This window comes from Ziziphus jujuba, chromosome 2, assembly GCF_031755915.1.
Source record: "Ziziphus jujuba cultivar Dongzao chromosome 2, ASM3175591v1".
Taxonomy (NCBI): domain Eukaryota; kingdom Viridiplantae; phylum Streptophyta; class Magnoliopsida; order Rosales; family Rhamnaceae; genus Ziziphus; species Ziziphus jujuba.
This window is the reverse complement of record NC_083380.1, coordinates 32,417,192-32,436,796: the sequence shown is the minus strand read 5'-3', so window position 1 is coordinate 32,436,796 and position 19,605 is coordinate 32,417,192. Positions and strand designations below refer to the sequence as shown.

The 19,605-nt window shown below is 36.0% G+C and overlaps 1 protein-coding gene and 1 pseudogene across 1 annotated transcript; both read left to right on the top strand.

The window, feature by feature from the left end:
• The first annotated feature begins 358 nt into the window (after nt 1-358).
• Nucleotides 359-3,180, top strand: LOC107434781 (protein MANNAN SYNTHESIS-RELATED 1-like; annotated as a pseudogene).
• Nucleotides 3,181-14,872: 11,692 nt separating this feature from the next.
• Nucleotides 14,873-15,643, top strand: LOC125422741 (secreted RxLR effector protein 161-like). The gene has a single exon (XM_048474871.1). The coding sequence runs from the start codon at nt 14,873-14,875 to the stop codon at nt 15,641-15,643; it is 771 nt and encodes a 256-aa protein (XP_048330828.1).
• Nucleotides 15,644-19,605: the final 3,962 nt, after the last annotated feature.

Genomic DNA, 19,605 nt, shown 5'->3' with positions numbered 1-19,605 from the left:
TAACTAACGATTCTAATGCGTTAGACTACGTTGCAAATCTACGTCTGGAAGATTGTGGGGATTCTAAAGTCCTTCACTTATTTGAAACAACCTCCTGCCACCACCCTTTCTCTGAAATGTTTACTTCTAAGTTGGAGTCATTTCAAATGCTCCAAACCTAAAAGAATTAAGGATTGCAAAAAGTTGAAGTCACTGCCTAAGAACATGCAAACCACCCTTCTTCCATCTCTACGAACTCTTTCTCTATCAAAATGTCCAAAACTGGAGTCATTTCCAGAATTCTTGGATGTGTTTTACTTTTAGGTAATACCTAAAAAGTAAAATACACTCCCATTCTTTTTCCTGTCGCAAACTACAACTGCCCAATGCTTGATCTTTTTTAGGGTTTCATTGGTGGGTCTCCTGGATTTCTTCATAGTTTGTCCCTCTCTTTCTCTTTCTCTTGCTTGCGGCTTTGAGAGTGTGAGAGACAGTGTGTTTGTTTGTTTGAGTTGAAGGAGCAGAAGAAGATCTGAGAAAGGTTTTTGAGAGTGAAAGAGATGGGGGTGAATTTGAGGCAAGATGTCGCTGGGATTCTTACACTCACAATGTTTGCGATGCTTGGGAATTTGATTGAGAGAGACCATTTTGATTCTGTGGAAGTAAGTCGAAACAATATTTTCAGTTTCACACTCATTCTTACTGTCTTTTTTTTTTTCCATCTCTTTATCTGATCCAGTTTAGATTTCTCTTCAATTTCTCTTTAATCATTTTCCAGAAGATTTAGTTCTATTCATTACGTTCAGCTTTTTTGGTTTTCTTTCTTTTTTTTTTTTTTTTTTTTGGGTTAAAATTCCAATCTTCGTTTTATTTTGTTGTTATTGATGCTGAGATTATGAAGATAACTCATGCTCAATGTCATGTATTTACTTTTTCTATGGTTTAACAGAAATATTTTCTTATCCTTTGTTTGTTTCATGAAAAATATTGAATAAAGTGAACAAAAGCTTCAGATTTTATGGCTGTTCAGAAATTTATTTTTGCCTAATTGTCCTCCAGATTCATCACTTCTATTCATTGGGTTCAGTTTTTTGTCATTTCATTTTTAAAGTTCCATTCTTGATGTGATTTATTGTAATTAGTACTTAAATCAGGAAGAATGACTCAGCTTATCATTTCTTCACTTTTTCTATGATTTAGCGTAATAATTTTCCTACCATCTGCTTGTTTCGTGGAAGACACTGGGGAGAAGTGAAAAGTTTTAGTTTTTATGGTTGTTCATGGAACAAGAAACAAAAGTGAAAGCAGAATTTTGAGTTGGTAAAAGACTTTTCTAAGCTTTCTGTTGGCAGTGAAAAAAAAAAAAAGTTGGTTAAAAGTTCTATTAGAGATTATCTGGATTTCTAATCAAGTTTTACATTGTTTTACTGGAAATGATTAGCACAGATCTTGATTTACACGGTCCTTATTTTTCTTCTTCCCTTTCTTGTAGGAAAAATTCCCTGGAGATCGGAGTGTTTTGGATAATGCAAAGAATTCGAAGCCGGGTCTCGTTCACAGAACCAGGTAAAGGGCCTTTGCAAGCTGATGTTGAAGAGCTAAAACCATGTTGGTCAAAGGCACTTTTAGGTAAGTTTGCTTCAAGATTTGAAAATTAAAAATAATACAACATTTCATCTATGACTATTTCATGTACCCCTTTTGTTTTCTGCTTCCATATGTCATATTTGTTGCTTGAATGGCAGATGATGTTGAGGACGCAGATGGGTAAGTCATTTTCTCGTTATCCAATGGCCCTGAATACCATGTTTCACAGGTAGGTACCCAGATCAACTAGCAATAGTTCATTGTGTTTATATAGTGGCAAAAACTATCATTTCCACTTTAGCAATCTGATTATTTTCAAATCTCATAAGTCTTTTCCCTCTTTTTTTTGGGGTTTTCTCTAATTTTTTTTAATATATTCTTTGGTGTTCTTCAGATTGCGGATGCAGTTGTAGTGGCAAGATAACATTAGAGGAAGCAACCCGGGTGATGAAAGGTACGTGTTCAAATTAACTCTATAAGAAAAAGGAAATATTTCGCTCATTTCTTCTGATTTTTTTTTTTTTTTTTTAAACAAATAGACAAACTCTATTGTTTCCTCTGTTGCTTGCTGCTTTTCTTTTGTTTTTCCTTCTGCTTCCTGTTTAGCATGAAGGAAGAAAGATCATATTGTTAAGCATAGTGAAACTATACTTAACCTAAATTATGAATGCAAAAATTGGTTAAATGCATAACTTGCTAATCTTTTTTCCTTTACTGGCATGATACTATATAGTTTTAGACTGACTTGGTCTTGGCTCTGCCTCTGCTATTCTCTGCCTGAACTCAAGTTTGGGCTTCAAAACTTGACCACATTTCTTGTTCCAATATCAAGCCGCATATTATGATATATTTGCTTTCTTAGACATTCAGAGTCTTGTCTATAGAAGCTTTTACAGTGGATATAGTTGTCATAACCAGTTACAAGGATATGAAGAAAGACATTAGATTGCTCATTGTGGAAATCCAGTTGCAGTTCTGCTGAAAATGTTGTATTAATTCCACGAATTCATGGTTTTTATGAAAGTTCTATTTGGAAAATGATTTAATTGAATATTTATGATGTTGGATGGGGTGGTCAGAGTGGCAAAAAAGCAGCCTGTCAACTTATCAACAAAGAATCTTGCAGTTGTGAAGGTCCCTAATCGGTTTACAGAAGACTACATTGCAGAACATGTTGAACCGGTTCATAAGGAAAAGGCAACATTAGGCTGGCTTCTTACTTCCCTTCAGTAAACATTAAAAAGACAGACAAAAAGAACAACAGCAATTCAGTTGCATGTTTGGCAATGTTCGGAACTTTAGAGCTGCAATATGAGATTCGTGAAGTGGTTGATTCCATGGTTCAGGGGCTAAAAACTTTTTGAGTCAGAAGTCAGATGGCCAATTTGTTACAGTGGACTTGAGGGTTGACATATTGCAGAAGAAAAGTTGTCAAGGAGATGGTGAAGAGGAAGCTAAAAGTTGTTACAAGGCACAAGAGACAGCTTTGTTGCTTTGTTTTTGAGGAAAATTGGATTTAACAAGGATACTACAGTCTATTTGACTGAATCGAAATGGGACAGCAGCCTAGATGCTCTGAAGGATATCTTCCCCAAAACTTATATACTAAGGTGAGGGATCTCTTCTGATCTGCTTCGAATTGTTTGCTTTTTTGTTTCTGATTTTATCTGCATTTTTGTTCACTTGAGTTAGTGACAACCACCTACAGCATTAAAATAAATTTTTATTTAAAAAAAAAAAAAAAAAAGATCTGAGTTATTATCACTCCCTATTATGAATCACTTTCTGGTCTTCAGAGATGTAAGAACTCAAATTCTTTTTACTTTGGGAAATTATTGCAGGATGGAATAATACCTGCAGAGCGAAAGATCAATGGTGACTGCAATAGAGATGATCAATGTTAATATTACACTTTACCAAAAAGTAAATTGACAACCACATATACTGCAATAAAACTTGAACAGCAAGAAAACTTTCCAAAACATAACGTACAAAGAAACAGAACTACCGAACGTACATGCTTAGTAGAATATTCAATATGGTAACAAGGTCGGACATGTGAATAATTTCTAGGGAGGCATAAGATGAGGAGCAGCAAGAAAGAGCAATATGGGAAGTATTTTACATAAATATCAGCTAACAAAATTGATCTAACAGCTAAAAAATTCAAATGGGAGTAGATAACTGGATAAGCAGTTTGAACTCTAAAATATGTTTCGCATTTAGTGCTCAAAGTGCTAGCAAGTAGTCTATTAATCAATCAGCAGACAGTTGGTTAGCACAGATTTCTAAGAGCTCAACGATTTGTACTGGCAAATAACTTGGTACATAGCCCGAAATCATCAACAATAGACACTTTGTTATTACTATCACTTGTGATGTTACACAAATTCAAAAAATTTTAAGAAAGTTTGGAAAACTTATCATGGATCATATGGTGAAAAACCTCAATGATATTAGAGAAAAAGTTACTTTCCTAACCAAGTTGAGAATGCATTCAACCAACAGGAATGGAATAATATAACTTTTGAAATTTGAGAGTCTAAGATGCTGAAATGAAGTAATTCAGCAATTAAGAAGATGGCAAAATGAATCAGTAAGAGGATTGTGGTGTAGTTTATCAGGGTTAATGCAATAAAAAATTCAACAAGCAAGCAATTGAAGCAGCAAGTGTACAATTTTTTAACTTTAAAAAAATAAAATAAATAAATGAAGAGAAAATTCGGGAGAACGCAGAGCAAGAAAACCCAATTCAGATTGCAAGACAAAATTAAACAAAAAAGCAGTAAAATATAATTAAAATAAAAAAGGAAGAGAAAAGGTTAAAGCAGAGAAGTGAAACAGAAGAAGCAGTGGCTGCTTCTTTGTTTTTGGAATTGGAGAGGGAGTTGAGAATAATGCAGAGAAAATATACCAAAACTAGTGCTTAATATATTCAGATAAATAGATAAACGATAGGAAATAATGTTTACAATAGTCAAAATAAATTATATATGACGTACCTACGAGCCATGCATGGAGTGTGATGCAAATAACTCCATCAAATGTCGCAATGACCGATCTAAATTTCAGAGATATGAGAAATGGTGTTCCAGTAGTGTTCCCCTTTCACCCTTTGGCAACTTTCTTCGAGGACTGGACATACATGGATATCCAAACGTTCAAGAGAGGTAGGCAAACCTTGTTGTAGCAGCTTTTCCAATTGAGGGCAATTGGAGATGTATAGATGTTTAAGAGAGGTAGGCAAACCTTGTTGTGGCAGCTTTTTCAATTAAGGGCACTCCAAGATGCGTAGATATTCGAGAGAGTTTAATTGTTGAAGTGCCTTTATGTCCAGCATTTTAAGATGTGGAAATTCACCGATACAGAGAGAGAGCAAAGAGTGGAGGGCAGAAAACACTCCTCCGAAAACAATTCCATACTTCCTCCTCCACATTCACAGCAATTGAAAAATCCTTAAGAGCTTGGAGTGCATGCAAATTCCACTTCATTCGCTGTGCTATGAGTTTAGGACATTTCCGAACCCAAAGTCTATTCAGATTAAAGGGTAGACCGTCTTCAAGAAATGACTCCAACTCTGGACAATTACAGATGAGCAAGCTGTTCAAAAATGGGAGGTTCCTCATTTGCTCAGGCAACTTCTTTAATTTCTTGCTACCTCCAAATGTAAGACTAGTCATGTTGGGGTCATGCAATCCACCTTTAGGGAAAGATACAAAGTTGGGGCAACCACAAATAAAAATATCAGATAGTGACATTAGCATCCCATCCCCATCTAGAGATTCGAGATTTTTACAGAAAGAAATAGAAAGACGCATGAGGTTGGGAAAGCAATCCAGAGGGAAGAATCTAAGTGAATCGTAAGAATCTGTGATTCTAACTATTCTAATGGATGAGCTTTTGAACGAGCGTTGCATTGGGAATTCTTATTTTTCTTACAACACAAGATATCTAGTCTTGTCAAGGTAGTGGGCAGGCATTCAGGAAGAAGTGTAGTTGCAGAACAACATTCTTGAATATGCATTTTCTTAAGAAAAGAGGCTTGGCCTTCGTTAATTGCCTCAATCAATCACTCTACACCATTATTTCCTTCAATATGAATTGATTCCGCTGTCTGTGGTAGTTCCTTTATTCGTAGTTTTTCACACTTCCCTAACGTCAATTCACGAAGAGCCGGAGTCCTTGGGAGTGACAATTCAAGAACCAAATTACTTCCAACACTTATTATTTGAAGCTCTGTTAAACATCGAAGGCTGTCAGGCCAATAAACATGACGTAGCCTGTTACATTCATTTATATGGAGTTGTTGGAGCTTAGTAAAAACTTCACCATCTTCAACTCCAATCAAAGACCACTCTTCCCAGCCTGACATACTTCTGAAACTTCAGAATTCCAGTGATGCAAATGGCTTTGTTATAGAAGAACCACCACCAATATTCCCGTAAAACTCAGCAGCAACAGTCACCAAATTAAAGTCTTTGTGAAAACAGCGGCCTCTATGAGTTCAAGGGACTCCATCTTGGTTTTTGAAATCTGGATCATGAAAATTGATAGTCAAGCTGGGAAAAATTCACTTTCCGTACTTAAGCTGGTTCTTATACATTTTCCAACTACTAAATTGCAAAGCATCAGTTGCAATATTTTCACAGCCAAGAAATACTCATGCATCATATATATATATATATATATATATGCAGCATCTTCAAGAATCAAGATCCTCCAGCCACACTCTACTGCAGCTGAGTTTCTGATACGTTTGTTATCTGCATCATTCAGTACTGCATTGAAAGACAATAATGTTATCTTCAACTTCTTAAAGCATCTCATGATTGACATCATTTTCCATGACCGACCTCATTGAGAGACGAAAATATAATGGATGAGGTTTCATCTACCTTAAAATGGAAAAGATCAATAAATACACATTAAACAACTGTACATAATTTGATCCTCGTCAAAAACTATGTTTACAATCTTATATGCTTGAAAAGTTTTCAGAGCAGAAAATCTAATATGTATGGAAAGGAAAAGAATTGAAAAAAAAAACAAAAGAAAAAAAAAAGAAAGTGGAAACAAAGTTCATCTCACCTCCATTGCTTTTATCATTTGATTCAGCCTAAGAATATACAAATTCTCCCATACTGCAAGTCTGCAATCCAGAAAAACACATGGATGGAGGAGTAATAAGCATATCCAAGTAAATAAGAAAAAAAATAACTAATATGACATTCATTCATTAAAAAGAGAAAGAAAACATTCAAGGAACACCACATATGTTGGAATTGAAACGTGGAGGAGAAAATTTTGTAAACCAATAAAATGGATTAAACTGTAATTAAAATGTAAAAAAAAAAAAAAATTAAAGGAGAAACATGCAATACCTAAAAGTAAAACACATGCTTAGTGGAATGAACAAACTTACAAGGGGATAATCTCATTCTTTAATGACAGCTTAAAATTTCAGGATGCCATAAGTTTTTGGCAAGCCGCAGGCACTGGAATCTACCACCACTCACTTCTCTTTCAATCGGATGCATATATCAAGTGTTGGATTTCAGTTCCGGAGGAGGTGCTTAGCTGCCCAAAACTCTCATTAATCTCTCCATTAAATAGCTCCCACACCTTAAATCCCTCAATGGAAAGGTCTTGCGGTTCCTCCCCTCCCTTCAACAATTGGATATTTTGATAGAGGACGTTTCCGCAAGTATACGGGTCGTATCAAATAATAAAATGATGAGAGAGTATTGTTCCCATAAGGACTAGTTTTAATATTAACTAATTACTAAAATTTTGACTAATTGTTTTTATCTAAGCACACAATTTATATGAGAAAATTGAAATTAAAGCAAAGCAAGAAATTAAACAATGAAGCTGTAAACTAAAATCAAGTAAATGACAAACAAAATGAAATTAAGTCAAAAACACACAATTCAACAACTTAAAATGGAATTACAATGAACTAAAAGCCTAGGATTTTGATGTACCCTCTACCCTTCCTATATTTAACTCATTAGATTGACAAAATACCAATTTTTACCCAATTCCTAGCCTAGAGAAATTCCAATTTAATCTAATCCATTTTTCCAAGGTCAAATTAGAATCTATGAGTCCTTAATGAAAATTAGAAATTTCTTCCTAAAATTCCTAAGTCCTCATGCCTTAAACTTCCTCTTTTGTGGTTACCCAAATCCTAGTTAAATTTTCCAATAATAACTAGGACCTAGGTTGTGTCAATTTAGTGACCAGTTCATCAAATTAAACCTTCTCAAGTTTAAAATAGTAAATCTACCCAATACCCAAGCAAATTCCCAAATGCAAAAGTATATTGAACAATAAATACAAGATTAACACAAGAAAATTGGATAAAAAGCAAAATAAAAATCAACCCATTAATTAAATATCATCCAAATAGAGGTTCCATCAAAATTCTAGATAGAAATTTAGCTACACATGTTCTTTGTAAAAACCATAACAAAAATCAAAGAAAAATCCATAAAAGAAGACATAATATTCAAGAAAATATTCAAATAAATCCAATACAAATTAGAGAAAAAGAGATGGAGAGGAAAAACTAATTAGTTGAAGATTCTTGATGCTTCAATGTCTTGAAATACTCCAAACCTCTTCAACCTAAGCTTTCTCTCTCTAGCTCTTCTTCTTCTCTCTCTAAAATCTTCCTTAGTAATTGTGTCTCCCTTTTTCACCTCTTCAAAAAATGGTGGCTGCTCCTTTCTTCATTAAAAAAATAATAATAAAATAAAATAAAAACATAGCCAAGAATGAAGATCCACCCTTCTTTTTGATAAAAATAACCCTTCCCCTTTTGACATCTCAACATCCATTTTTTATCCTCCGAAAAAATGTTAAAATGTAAAAAATTGTGGGATGGAGCTTAAAGGTACACACCAAGATGGCGTGACTCCATGCCACTCTCTCTGTGAAAACAAGCTGATGGTTAGCGTGGACCTTGGTGTGGAGCTTTTGCGTGGAGGGTGGAGTGGAGTGAGGCATAGCATGGACCTTGGCATGGAGTGGAGTTTGGCGTGGAGCTGGGTTCACTCTATCCTAGCATGGAGCTTGGCATGGACTCCATTTTTGGCCTGGAGCATTTTCATGATTGCCAAAATTGCTCCAAACTTGTCATTTTCCTCAATAGTATGACATTAACTCGAATCTAAAGCTTCCCTTCAAGATTTTCAACAAAAAGCATTAAAATTAAAATAAAACTTGAATTTTTAAACCATTAATCAAGTATTAAAGGCTAAATAAGTGAGTAAAAGTCTCACTTATCACATTTCATAGTGCCACGAGTTCCTGTGCTTGCCAGAGGAAAGGCTGCTGCCCACCACTCTCATTGAAGCTTAGGATCCACTTGCTTCCGCACGTTAAAGCCCTTGATGGAAAGGCCCTTCAACGCCTCTCCTCCTTTCAAAAACTCAAGATTTCATTCTGCCCTGACCTCCGGTGCTTGCCAGAAGAATGGCATCCTGCCTCTCTTTCTGAGAGATGGGAGAAGACAGGCCCAAGATTGCCCACATTCCTCACATGCAAATCGGCTTAGAGGACTTATCATTAGCACTGAGCTGCTGCATCTTGAATTTAATTTCTCCTTTGGTGGGTAAGTTCCTTTTTATTTTTTCATGCGCAGTTTCATAATTTTTTTTTTTAAAGAAAAAAAATCAATATCATTCTGTTGTTTTACTGCTTTTTAGTACTTTGACTGACAATTGACCCTATCAAACGCGAGACTAACGATAAACACTAAACTAGTTTATAAAGGATATTATAAGAATACAACCAGTTAGTTAATAAGAATCCTCGACTTCATTCCACTTAACGCTTCTGTACATGATAAAGTTTACTACTACAAGTCAGGGTCATAGAACTTGTGCATTAATCACGTTTTTACTTTCTTATGAGCAGTGAATATTGATTTGATATGCTTAATATTAATAATGCTGGATTTCTCATTATTTATTTTCATAATGCCATCATTTTCAGCTTATGTGGTCCACGTTACTTGACCAAACTAAACTAAATGCTTATAATATATATGTCGTAACCCTTTGCTCCATAATAATCATTGTGTGCTCGGAATTTCAGATAAATACCCACACCATTTGAAATCATTTTCATCAGCTAAATAAGTATGATACATGTCATCTGTTTGATCTTTTGCCTTACATTTGGTTTTGGGACCAAGCTAACTGTCTGGTTTTGAAGATTATTTTGTACTCATTGTCTAAACATTATTAATCTATTTCAGTTGAATTTTATTGTTTTGTGTTGGGGGAAACAAACCACTTCTATATTAGTGGCTTGTATAAGGCAAATACATAGACATAACATAAAATATTCATGCATTCAGCGGAACCCACACATATAATAGACTTCAGGACTCTAACACGAGAGCTCTCTCTTTAGGAGCCTACTCTACTCGATTCGTAGCTCACCTTCGATGATAGTTATATAGCTTGCCCGTGTGCCAAAATTACTCGAAGCTTCTAGATTTCTCCTCAAAGTCGGTGCTCCACATTGCAAGCCTAGATATTTTCTTCACCAATTCCAAAGCTTTACTCGCTATCCTTGTATATGATAATTCTAGAAACCCAAGTCAATGTTGAATATCCTTCATTTTGAGTTCTTACAGATTGACTTTGCATGGTTGTGATGGATAGAAGGGTTTTTGGATATTTCCTTGGAATTTCATCGTTATGGCTGTGTTGTGAATTGACTGCTTTATGTGCTTGAAGTTCAGTTTCTATTTTAATGATCTATAATTTTCTTTTGGTAGAGTAGACAAGTTACTACGACAAAAAAAATTCTGTTAATCTACACATCATCTTCTGTTCTCATTTTTTATATGTGAATGCATTTGGATGCCAACATGATTAATCGAAATGATGTTGCTTGTTATGCTTCATAGAATTAAACCTTCTGGACTTACATTTGCAGGTTGGAAATAGTTAGACAACTTCAGAAGTTTGACACAAGTTCTCTGGTTGATCTTTTGCTTCAGATTTCGCTGTGAATGAAGCATCCTTATTTTCAGTGGGTCAGTTTTGAACTATCATTTGTTTTTCTACTTAAAATCTGTGGAATTGTTATATTCTATTTCAACTGAATTCTATATAATGTTAAGAGTCATGTGAACAGTTTCATCTTAATGACAGAGCAGATGGCTTGGTTTGTGTAATTGTTGTCATTCTGATTCATCAACATTCATGGAGATTTTCACTATGCTGGACTTTTGGATATTTTTCTTTTCCATCTGTGTAATTACTCAGATTTGAATGGTTTGATGTTGTGAAGGTTTAATCCACAAATTCAATCTTGCATAGTTTCTGGTGTGTGGTCAACACTTGGAGAGGATTTAAGCTGGTGTGACTTCTCAAACTCGATGGATAAGTTGCAGCAAGGCAAAATGCATCGTTTCATTTACTTGGAAATAAAGAAAGACAAAATGGTCATTTCAAGCCTATTATAACAGAATAACTGCAAGCTACGTGTCTTAATCTGAGTGATTCCTCATAATAAGTTGGACGACGTCGTTTTGAAGCTGTTATGTAATATATATACAAAGAACTCTTCCTCTTTGAAAAAAGTAACAGAAATACCAGTTTTTCTTCAAGATTGAGAAAGAGAGAGGAGCTCCAAGATTCGTGTTCTACATTTTCTTCTATTGTATTCATTTTTCTTAGTGAAAAAATCTCTGAGTGAATTAGATTGAATACACAAAGTAGAGAGGGTGTAAAAAGGGGCTTCGGTTTTAGTTGTGTTTTCTGTGTGAAAATCAGATTGTGTACAAGTGTTGTTTTCTCTGTAATTGCTGCAAGATTAATAAGAGATCAGAAGCTCTCACCGGAGCAACGAGGACATAGGCTAGCTTGGCCGAACCTCGATAAGATTTGTGTTGTTTGTTTGTTCTGATTTCCAACAGTGGTATCAGAGTTTAGTTAAGTGTTCTTGATTCTTGGTTTTTTACATTTTCTGTGAGAATCATCTTTGTGAGGGTTTTCAATTTTCCGAGAAGTCAAGAATGTCTACAAAATTGGAAATGATGTTTTCAATGGCAAAGGAGATTTCTTGCTGTGGCGCAAGAAAATGAGAGCAGTACTGGTGCAGATGAAGGTGGCTAAGGCAATCGATGGAATTTATATTGCTGATGTTACTGATGAAAAGAAGCATGAGATTGATGAAATTGCAATGATCACAATTATATTGCACCTCTCTGATAGTGTTCTGAGGCAAGTCGATGATGTAAGTACTACTTCTCAAATGTGGCAAAAGCTTGAACAGCTTTACTGGGTAAGATCCTTACCTGATAGAATTCTTTTACTTGATCAATTTTTTTGCTTTAAGATGGATACTACTAAGGATTTAGACACAAATCTTGATGCCTTTAATCATTTAATCTTAAGCCTTGCAAATTTTAAAGTTACTTTTGATGATGAACATCATGTTGTGATCTTATTAAACTCATTGCCTGAGACTTATAGAGAAGTAAAGAATGCCATTAAGTATGGTAGGGACTCCTTGACCTTAGATACTGTTGTAAGTGCCCTTAGATCTAGAGACTTGGAATTGAAGTCTGAATCCAAAGGTGAAGGACTTACTGTGAGGGGTAGGTGTGCTACTCGAAGTTGGGGTCATGGTGACCATAGGAGTAAGTCTAGGGAGAATTTCAGGTCTAAATCTAGAACTAAGGGTAGGAGGTGCTAGTACTGTAAGAAAGAGGGACACATTATTAAAAATTGTTTTAAGAAGAAGAAAGATGAGAAAGAAAAGAGTCAAGAATCTGGAGATTTAGCAGTGGCCTACACTGGTTTAGAACCTGCAGAAGTCTTGGTAGTGTCCACAAGCCAAAATGACACTGAATGGGTGTTGGATTCTGGCTGCTCTTTCCACATGTGTCCTGATTTGAGTTGTTTCAACTCATATACTAAGTGTGATGGTGGCCAAGTTTTGTTAGGCAATAATCGATCTTGTTTAGTAACTGGCATTGGTAATGTGCAGCTACAGTTAGTAGATGGTACCATTAAGACTCTTACTGCAGTAAGGCATGTGCCTGATTTGAAGAGAATTTTAATTTCTCTTGGCATGTTAGATGAATCTAGCTTGTCCTGTAAAGCAGAGAATGGTGTCATGAAAGTGACCAAAGGATCACTTGCAGTAATGAAGGGTCAGAAGAAAAATGGCCTATATGTCTTACTTGGTAAGCCATTAGTCAATTCGAGTAATGCTTCTATAAGTTCACAAGTTCACCTGCTAATAAAACTGCTTTATGGCATAAGAGATTAGGCCACATTAGTGAAAAAGGCCTGTATTACTTGAATAAACAAAATGTTTTTGATAAGGATGTAGTCAGTAATTTAGAGCCTTGTGAAACCTGCATTTTGGGCAAACAACACAGGGTCAGTTTTAATTTGAGCTCAAATAGGGCCAAATCTGTCTTAGATTATGTTCATGCTGATTTGTGGGGACCTGCTAGGGTGCAAACACAGAGTGGAAACAGATATTTTTTGTCTATAATTGATGATTATTCTAGAAAAATCTGGATATACTTGTTAAAGACTAAAGATGACGTTTTTTCAAGGTTTAAAGAGGGGAAATTGCTGGTTGAAAATCAAACCAGCAAAACTATTAAAATTTTAAGAACAGACAATGGTCTTGAGTTTTGCAATAGAGAATTTGATGACTTTTGCAAGTAAAATGGTATTATAAGGCATAGAACTGTGAAATACACACCACAGCAAAATGGTGTGGCTGAAAGAATGAATAGAACCTTACGTGATAAAGTAAGATGCATGCTAGTGTCATTTGGGTTACCTAAGCTGTTTTGGGGTGAGGCTGTTATGACAGCCATGTATTTGGTGAACTTGTCACCTTCTACAGCTTTAAATTTTAGAACTCCTAAACAAATGTGGCTTGGTAAGAAACCTGATTATAGCAAGCTGAGGATTTTGGCTCTGCTGCATATGTCCATCAATCTGAAGGGAAACTTGAACCTAGGAGTTTGAAATGTATTTTCTTAGGCTACCCTCAGGGAATTAAAGGCTATAGGCTTTGGGATAGAGAAAGTAAAGGTTTTAAAGTCATTATTAGCAGAGACGTCATTTTTGATGAAAATTCTATGCCTTGCAAAGATACTAACAGTGCAGGTGATGAAATGAGCAACAAAGTGGAGACAAGAAGTTTAAATCTGTTTCCTGAGGTGGAAAACCAAGATAGTGAAGACTTGGATGGAAGGCCAACTTCAGAAGGAGTAAATGAACCTGCAAGAGGTGATGAACCAGAAAAACTAACACCTGCACAGTCTGATGAAGATTCTGAAGATGATCACACCCAACAGCAATCACCAAGTACAAGAAACAAAAATATAGCATCACCTGGCTATTTGCTGACAAGAGATAGAGCTAAAAGGAAAGTGAAACCAAACAGGAAGTACAGTTATGCAGACTACATAGCTTATGCCTTGGTGGCATTCGAAGAGCTCACTGATAATGAGCCAAGGAGTTACAAAGAAGCAGTGAAATCTAAGGAATCAGCAAAATGGAAAGAAGCCATGAAGGAGGAAATGGAATTTCTTCATAAGAACAAAACTTGGGACTTAGTACCAACGCCAACAATTCAAAGAGTTGTAGATTGTAAATGGATCTACAAGGTCAAGGAGGGCATGTCTAAATCTGAACCAATGAGGTTCAAGGCCAGATTAGTGGCTAAGGGATTTACTCAGGTGGAAGGAGTAGACTACAATGAGATTTTCTCACCGGTTGTGAAGTATACAAGTATAAGAGTCATGTTGGCATTAGTGACTCATTTTGAATGGGAATTAGAACAAATGGATCTCAAGACTGTCTTTCTCCATGGTGAATTGGAAGAAATAATATATATGAAGCAACCTGAAGGTTTTGAGATTAAAGGGAAAGGTGGAGATTTGGTGTGCTTGCTTAAGAAGTCACTGTATGGACTTAAGCAATCACCAAGACAGTGGCATAAACGTTTTGACTCATTTGTGGTGAAATCTGGTTTTGAAAGAAATAATTTTGACAGCTGTTTATATTTTAAAGACCCTATGACAGATAAAGCAGTGTATCTACTGTTATATGTAGATGACATGCTTCTAGCTGGACCAAATGGCAGAATTATACAAATTGTGAAGAACTTATTAAAGTCAGAGTTCGAAATGAAGGATCTTGGACCAACCAAGAAGATTTTGGGAATAGAGATAGTAAGAAACAGGTCAAGATGTGAAATGAAGTTGCTGCAATCTTCATAGATCCAGAAGGTAATTTCAAGGTTTTCAATGGAAGGTGCAAAGCCTGCAAGTGTACCTCTTGGTGGACATTTCAAATTATCAAGTGAACAATGCCCATCAACTGAGCAAGAGAAGGAAGACATGATAGAAGTTCCTTATTCTAATGCTATGGGGTCAGTGATGCATGTGATGATCTTAACTAGGCCTGATTTAGCTCACGCCATTAGTGTCTTGAGTAGATATATGGCAAATCCTGGCCGAGATCATTGGGAAGCTTTAAAATGGCTTCTAAGGTATTTGAAACATATAGCGAGTGAAGGATTGATTTATAAGAGGGATTCAAGTGGAGTGGAGCTAAATGGATATCTAGATTCTGATTATGCAGGAGATAGGGACAAGAGAAGGTCAATGTCCTCTTATGCATTTACCTTGTGTGGAAATTGCATAAGTTGGAAATCTCAGTTACAACCTATGGTGGCTTTGTCAACGACTGAATCAGAATATATGGCAGCAACTGAGGCTGCAAAAGAAGCCATTTGGCTTAAAGGGCTACTGACAGAGCTTAAAGCACTCAAGCAGGAGGTTACTTTGTACTCAGATAGTCAAAGTGCAATACATTTGTGTAAAAATCCAGTGTTTCATGAAAGATCTAAGCACATTCAAGTTAGATATCATTTCATTCGAGATATGACAGCTCAAAAAGTAATCAGATTGGAGAAGATCCCTACAGAGTTTAATCCTTCAGATATGGGAACAAAAGTGCTTACTGTTGGTAAGTTTAACACTTGCAAAAACTTGCTTCGAATAGGAGCAAGCTGATTAATTTGTGAAGAAATCTTGCTGAGATGGTGATGAGCTTCTGTGTTTGTTAAATTTGAGGATTAGGTGGAGATATGTGAAGGTTTAATCCACAAATTCAATCTTGCAAAGTTTATGGTGTGTGGTCAACACTTGGAGAGGATTTAAGCTGGTGTGACTTCTCAGACTCGATGGATAAGTTGCAGTAGGGCAAAATGCATCGTTTCATTTACTTGGAAATAAAGAAGAACAAAGTGGTCATTTCAAGCCTATTATAACAGAATAACTGCAAGCTACGTGTCTTAATCTGAGTGATTCCTCATAATAAGTTGGACGACGTCGTTTTGAAGCTGTTATGTAATATATATACATAGAACTCTTCCTCTTCGAAAAAAGTAATAGAAATACCAGTTTTTCTTCAAGATTGAGAAAGAGAGAGGAGCTCCAAGATTCATGTTCTACATTTTCTTCTATTGTATTCATTTTTCTTAGTGAAAAAATCTCTGAGTGAATTAGATTGAATACACAAAGTAGAGAGGGTGTAGAAAGGGACTTCGGTTTTAGTTATGTTTTCTGTGTGAAAACCAGATTGTGTACAAGTGTTGTTTTCTCTGTAATTGCTGCAAGATTAATAAGAGATCAGAAGCTCTCACCGGAGCAATGAGGACGTAGGCTATCTTGGCCAAACCTCGATAAGATTTGTGTTGTTTGTTTGTTCTGATTTCCAACAGATGTGTATAATGTTTAGATGTTTACGAAGGTAACATAATCAATGCTTCAGGAAATAGTTGTTTGCATGGACATTGGACAGAACTTTTATTGTTAGGATTTTGATTGTTCCTTTGAATTTTTATCTCAAGACTGTTTGGATTTTAATGAGCAGGACTCAGATTGCTGGCCGAACAAGACAACCAGCTCAAATAACAGTTTTCCTGTTATGGATGGTTAATTGGGTTGGTTTACAGTTAAAGCTTAAAAGTAAATAATCAGTTTTCTTATAAAACAAACTTTGAATACAAGTCTCTCAATCATGATACAACTGAGAGCCACCAAGCATTGTTGCCCCCTAATGAGTAGGAGATGCAAACATTGAGTAGTGATTATGTTTTGGGCAAGCATAGTAGGTCTAAGATTTTAAAGAGTTGATTACAAAACTTTCTAGATTTACATGGAGGATGTTAAACATTAAAGCCATGATTTTTTTATGGGGGCATGGTAGATTTAGATATTCAAATTGCTTTGAACAAGGGAGTTATTGGGATATTGATTAACTCTAAAAAAAATCATTCTGCCATGACTAATCTAATAGCTGCTCGTTAATGAGCTGACAGCTTTAATGGAGGGCAGAGTGGCAAAAAATCTAAAGGTCTCTTTCTGTTGCCGCTTTTATACTTTTATAGTTGGCTCACTCTCTCTGTGTTCTCTTCTCTGTTTCATGCTTGGGTTCTATTCTTCGACTAGGATTTTGAATGGGTGGTGTTTTATTTTAATATGCTGAAAACAATGTTCGTTTTTTTAGTTGAACTTCCAAAGACTTTCTCTTCCTTTGAAACAATGTTCCTGCTCGCTCTTCTTTAACTTACTTTCTCTTTGATTTAAAGTTCAGTGTTGGCTTCCAAAATAATTTCTGTTAAGCACTTGTGATTGTTGGTATACTTTATTTTGGTGAAAATGTTGAATGTAAGAGATTTTCAGCTGATTGATTGAAGTTGGGTTTCCATTGTTCCCTTTAATTTGAGAAATTTGGTATTTTGTAACACCCCGTCCCGAACCATGTCGGAATTTTTGCACGTTGACCGTTGACCGTTGATCGAACGGGTCAAAAGTTGACTTTTTGATCCGGTTGGAATTCTAGGTTGACTGAGGTACCGTTACGGAGTACACGTTGCACGAGTTCATAGACTGGTAGCACGTTGAAAACGGAGCTACGGTTTGAAAGTTATGAGCAAAACAAGTTGAGGTTCAAACTGTCCAAGGGGTGCCGGAGTTGACTTTTTATTCATGCAAGGTTGAGCTTTGACTCATGCATGGTTGTGAAGTGCTCGTCGATACGAGTCCGTAGACTAGCGGCACGTCCGATTTGGACATGTGGTTTGAAAGTTATCGACCTGTAAAGTTTTTCAAATACTGTATTATTTTAATATTATTTTTACACGCATAACGATGTGCCACGTGTGACTTAATGAAGGTGACCATGTGTCACCATGGTGAAATGCCACATGTCAACCATGTTTAAAATCAAATTATTTTTATTATTATTTTAAATAATAATATTATTATTTGATTATTTAATTATTTTTATTTTTATTCCTTTTTATTTTCCTTTTTCTTTTTCTTTTTCTTTTCTTTTCCCCACGTGGGAAAACACCATTTCTTTCTTTTTTCCTTTTTCTTTTCTTTTTTCTTTTTTTCCTTTCTTCTTCCCCGAGCCGAGAGACAAAAACACGCAGCAAGCTTTTTCTCCCTTTCTCTCTCCTCTTTTCTTGTGTTTTCCGGCCAGCCCAGTCCCAATTAAGCCTCTTCTCCCCCTATTTTGGGTCCCCTGAGTTCAAAAATGGCCTCCAATCTCAAAAATTTGAAGCGGTGTGCGAGATACGAGGGATTGAAAACCGGCCGAAACTTCCCGACCAAATTCCGGCCACCTCCGGTGGAATTGGGGTCGATGGAGACCGGATTGGTGATCCTCGTCCCACGAGCTTCGATTCGGTATATCATTCACCTATTTTGGTTAACGTTTGTGTTTGACCCCCCGGGTACCGGGTATTATTTACCCGATTAAAATATTAATTTATTTGACTGTCTGTGAATTTTGTTCTAGGAGCACCGGTGAGTCGTAGAATTGATCCCGTGGTGGATCATGGGTTAATTGCGTGCTCCAGGTGAGTGACCCACCTTTAAAAATATTTTTGGGATAATTAATTGTATTTACGTGGTATTGATTTGGTATCTGTAATTTGTGCTCATGTGGTGTATTTTAAATATAATCGGGAAAAATATTATTTTATATATATATTTATCCATTGGTAATAAATGGAAATTTTGGGGTCATTAAGAAATTCCCGATTATTATTTTATTGTGATTAAATTGTATTTATTACACATGAGTAAGTATTTTCAGTAATTCGTTGTGATTGGATTTTATATAAATTTCGGGCATAATTGGGTTAAATATTTTATGAAAATATTTGTTTAAGTTGGTGGTTTAATTTTATAAATTATGCCCGCGGTATTTCAATTATTGAATCTCGTATTACGAGAAAAGGTATGGTTTTATCTGTTATCGATGTTTCGTACCGGGTTATTGAATAAAAATATGTGGGATGGTGTTTTGTGAAAATTTGGTATATTTCCCACGGTGGTTTTTGGAAAAACGGTACGGTTGGTTGTTAATGTTTATTTTTAGACGCACTTATACAGTATTGGTGTTCTGGTGTATGGTGTATGGACACGTGGTAGCACGCGGTTATTATGTGGTTTAGCGTGCGGTTATTACTTCACCCGTGAGTTGCCATTGGACCGTGGGCAGGCAAGGTTATTGTTGTGCACAGCCGCCCCCCTCCTTGGCCGGGTTGATGGTTTTAGCAGCGGTACTGTCGGGACGCCGAAGTGACCGTTGCAGGTTTCTCTCTTTAACCCCCCCCCCCGCCAGTCGGTGCTCAGGACGCTGGGTATCGGAGGGCATCACCGGTATATGGTGTGGTGCGTCGGTGTAAATTGCAAATAATGTTTTAAACCCCAAAGGTGTTCTAAAATTGTTTATTATAATTTATTGCAGTTTATTTATATTTGGGGTATTTATTTATTTAATTGTTGTTTATTAAATTATTTGGTCCCTTGGTTTTCGGGGAGTACGCACATCGGGTTTTGTGAAAATGTTTTAAAAGGGGAACATTTTCAATAGAGTGAATAGTGAGGGTTTTGAGAGAAATTATTACTTCAAATATTATTTATTTATTTATTTATTTAATTGTTCGGTATTGATT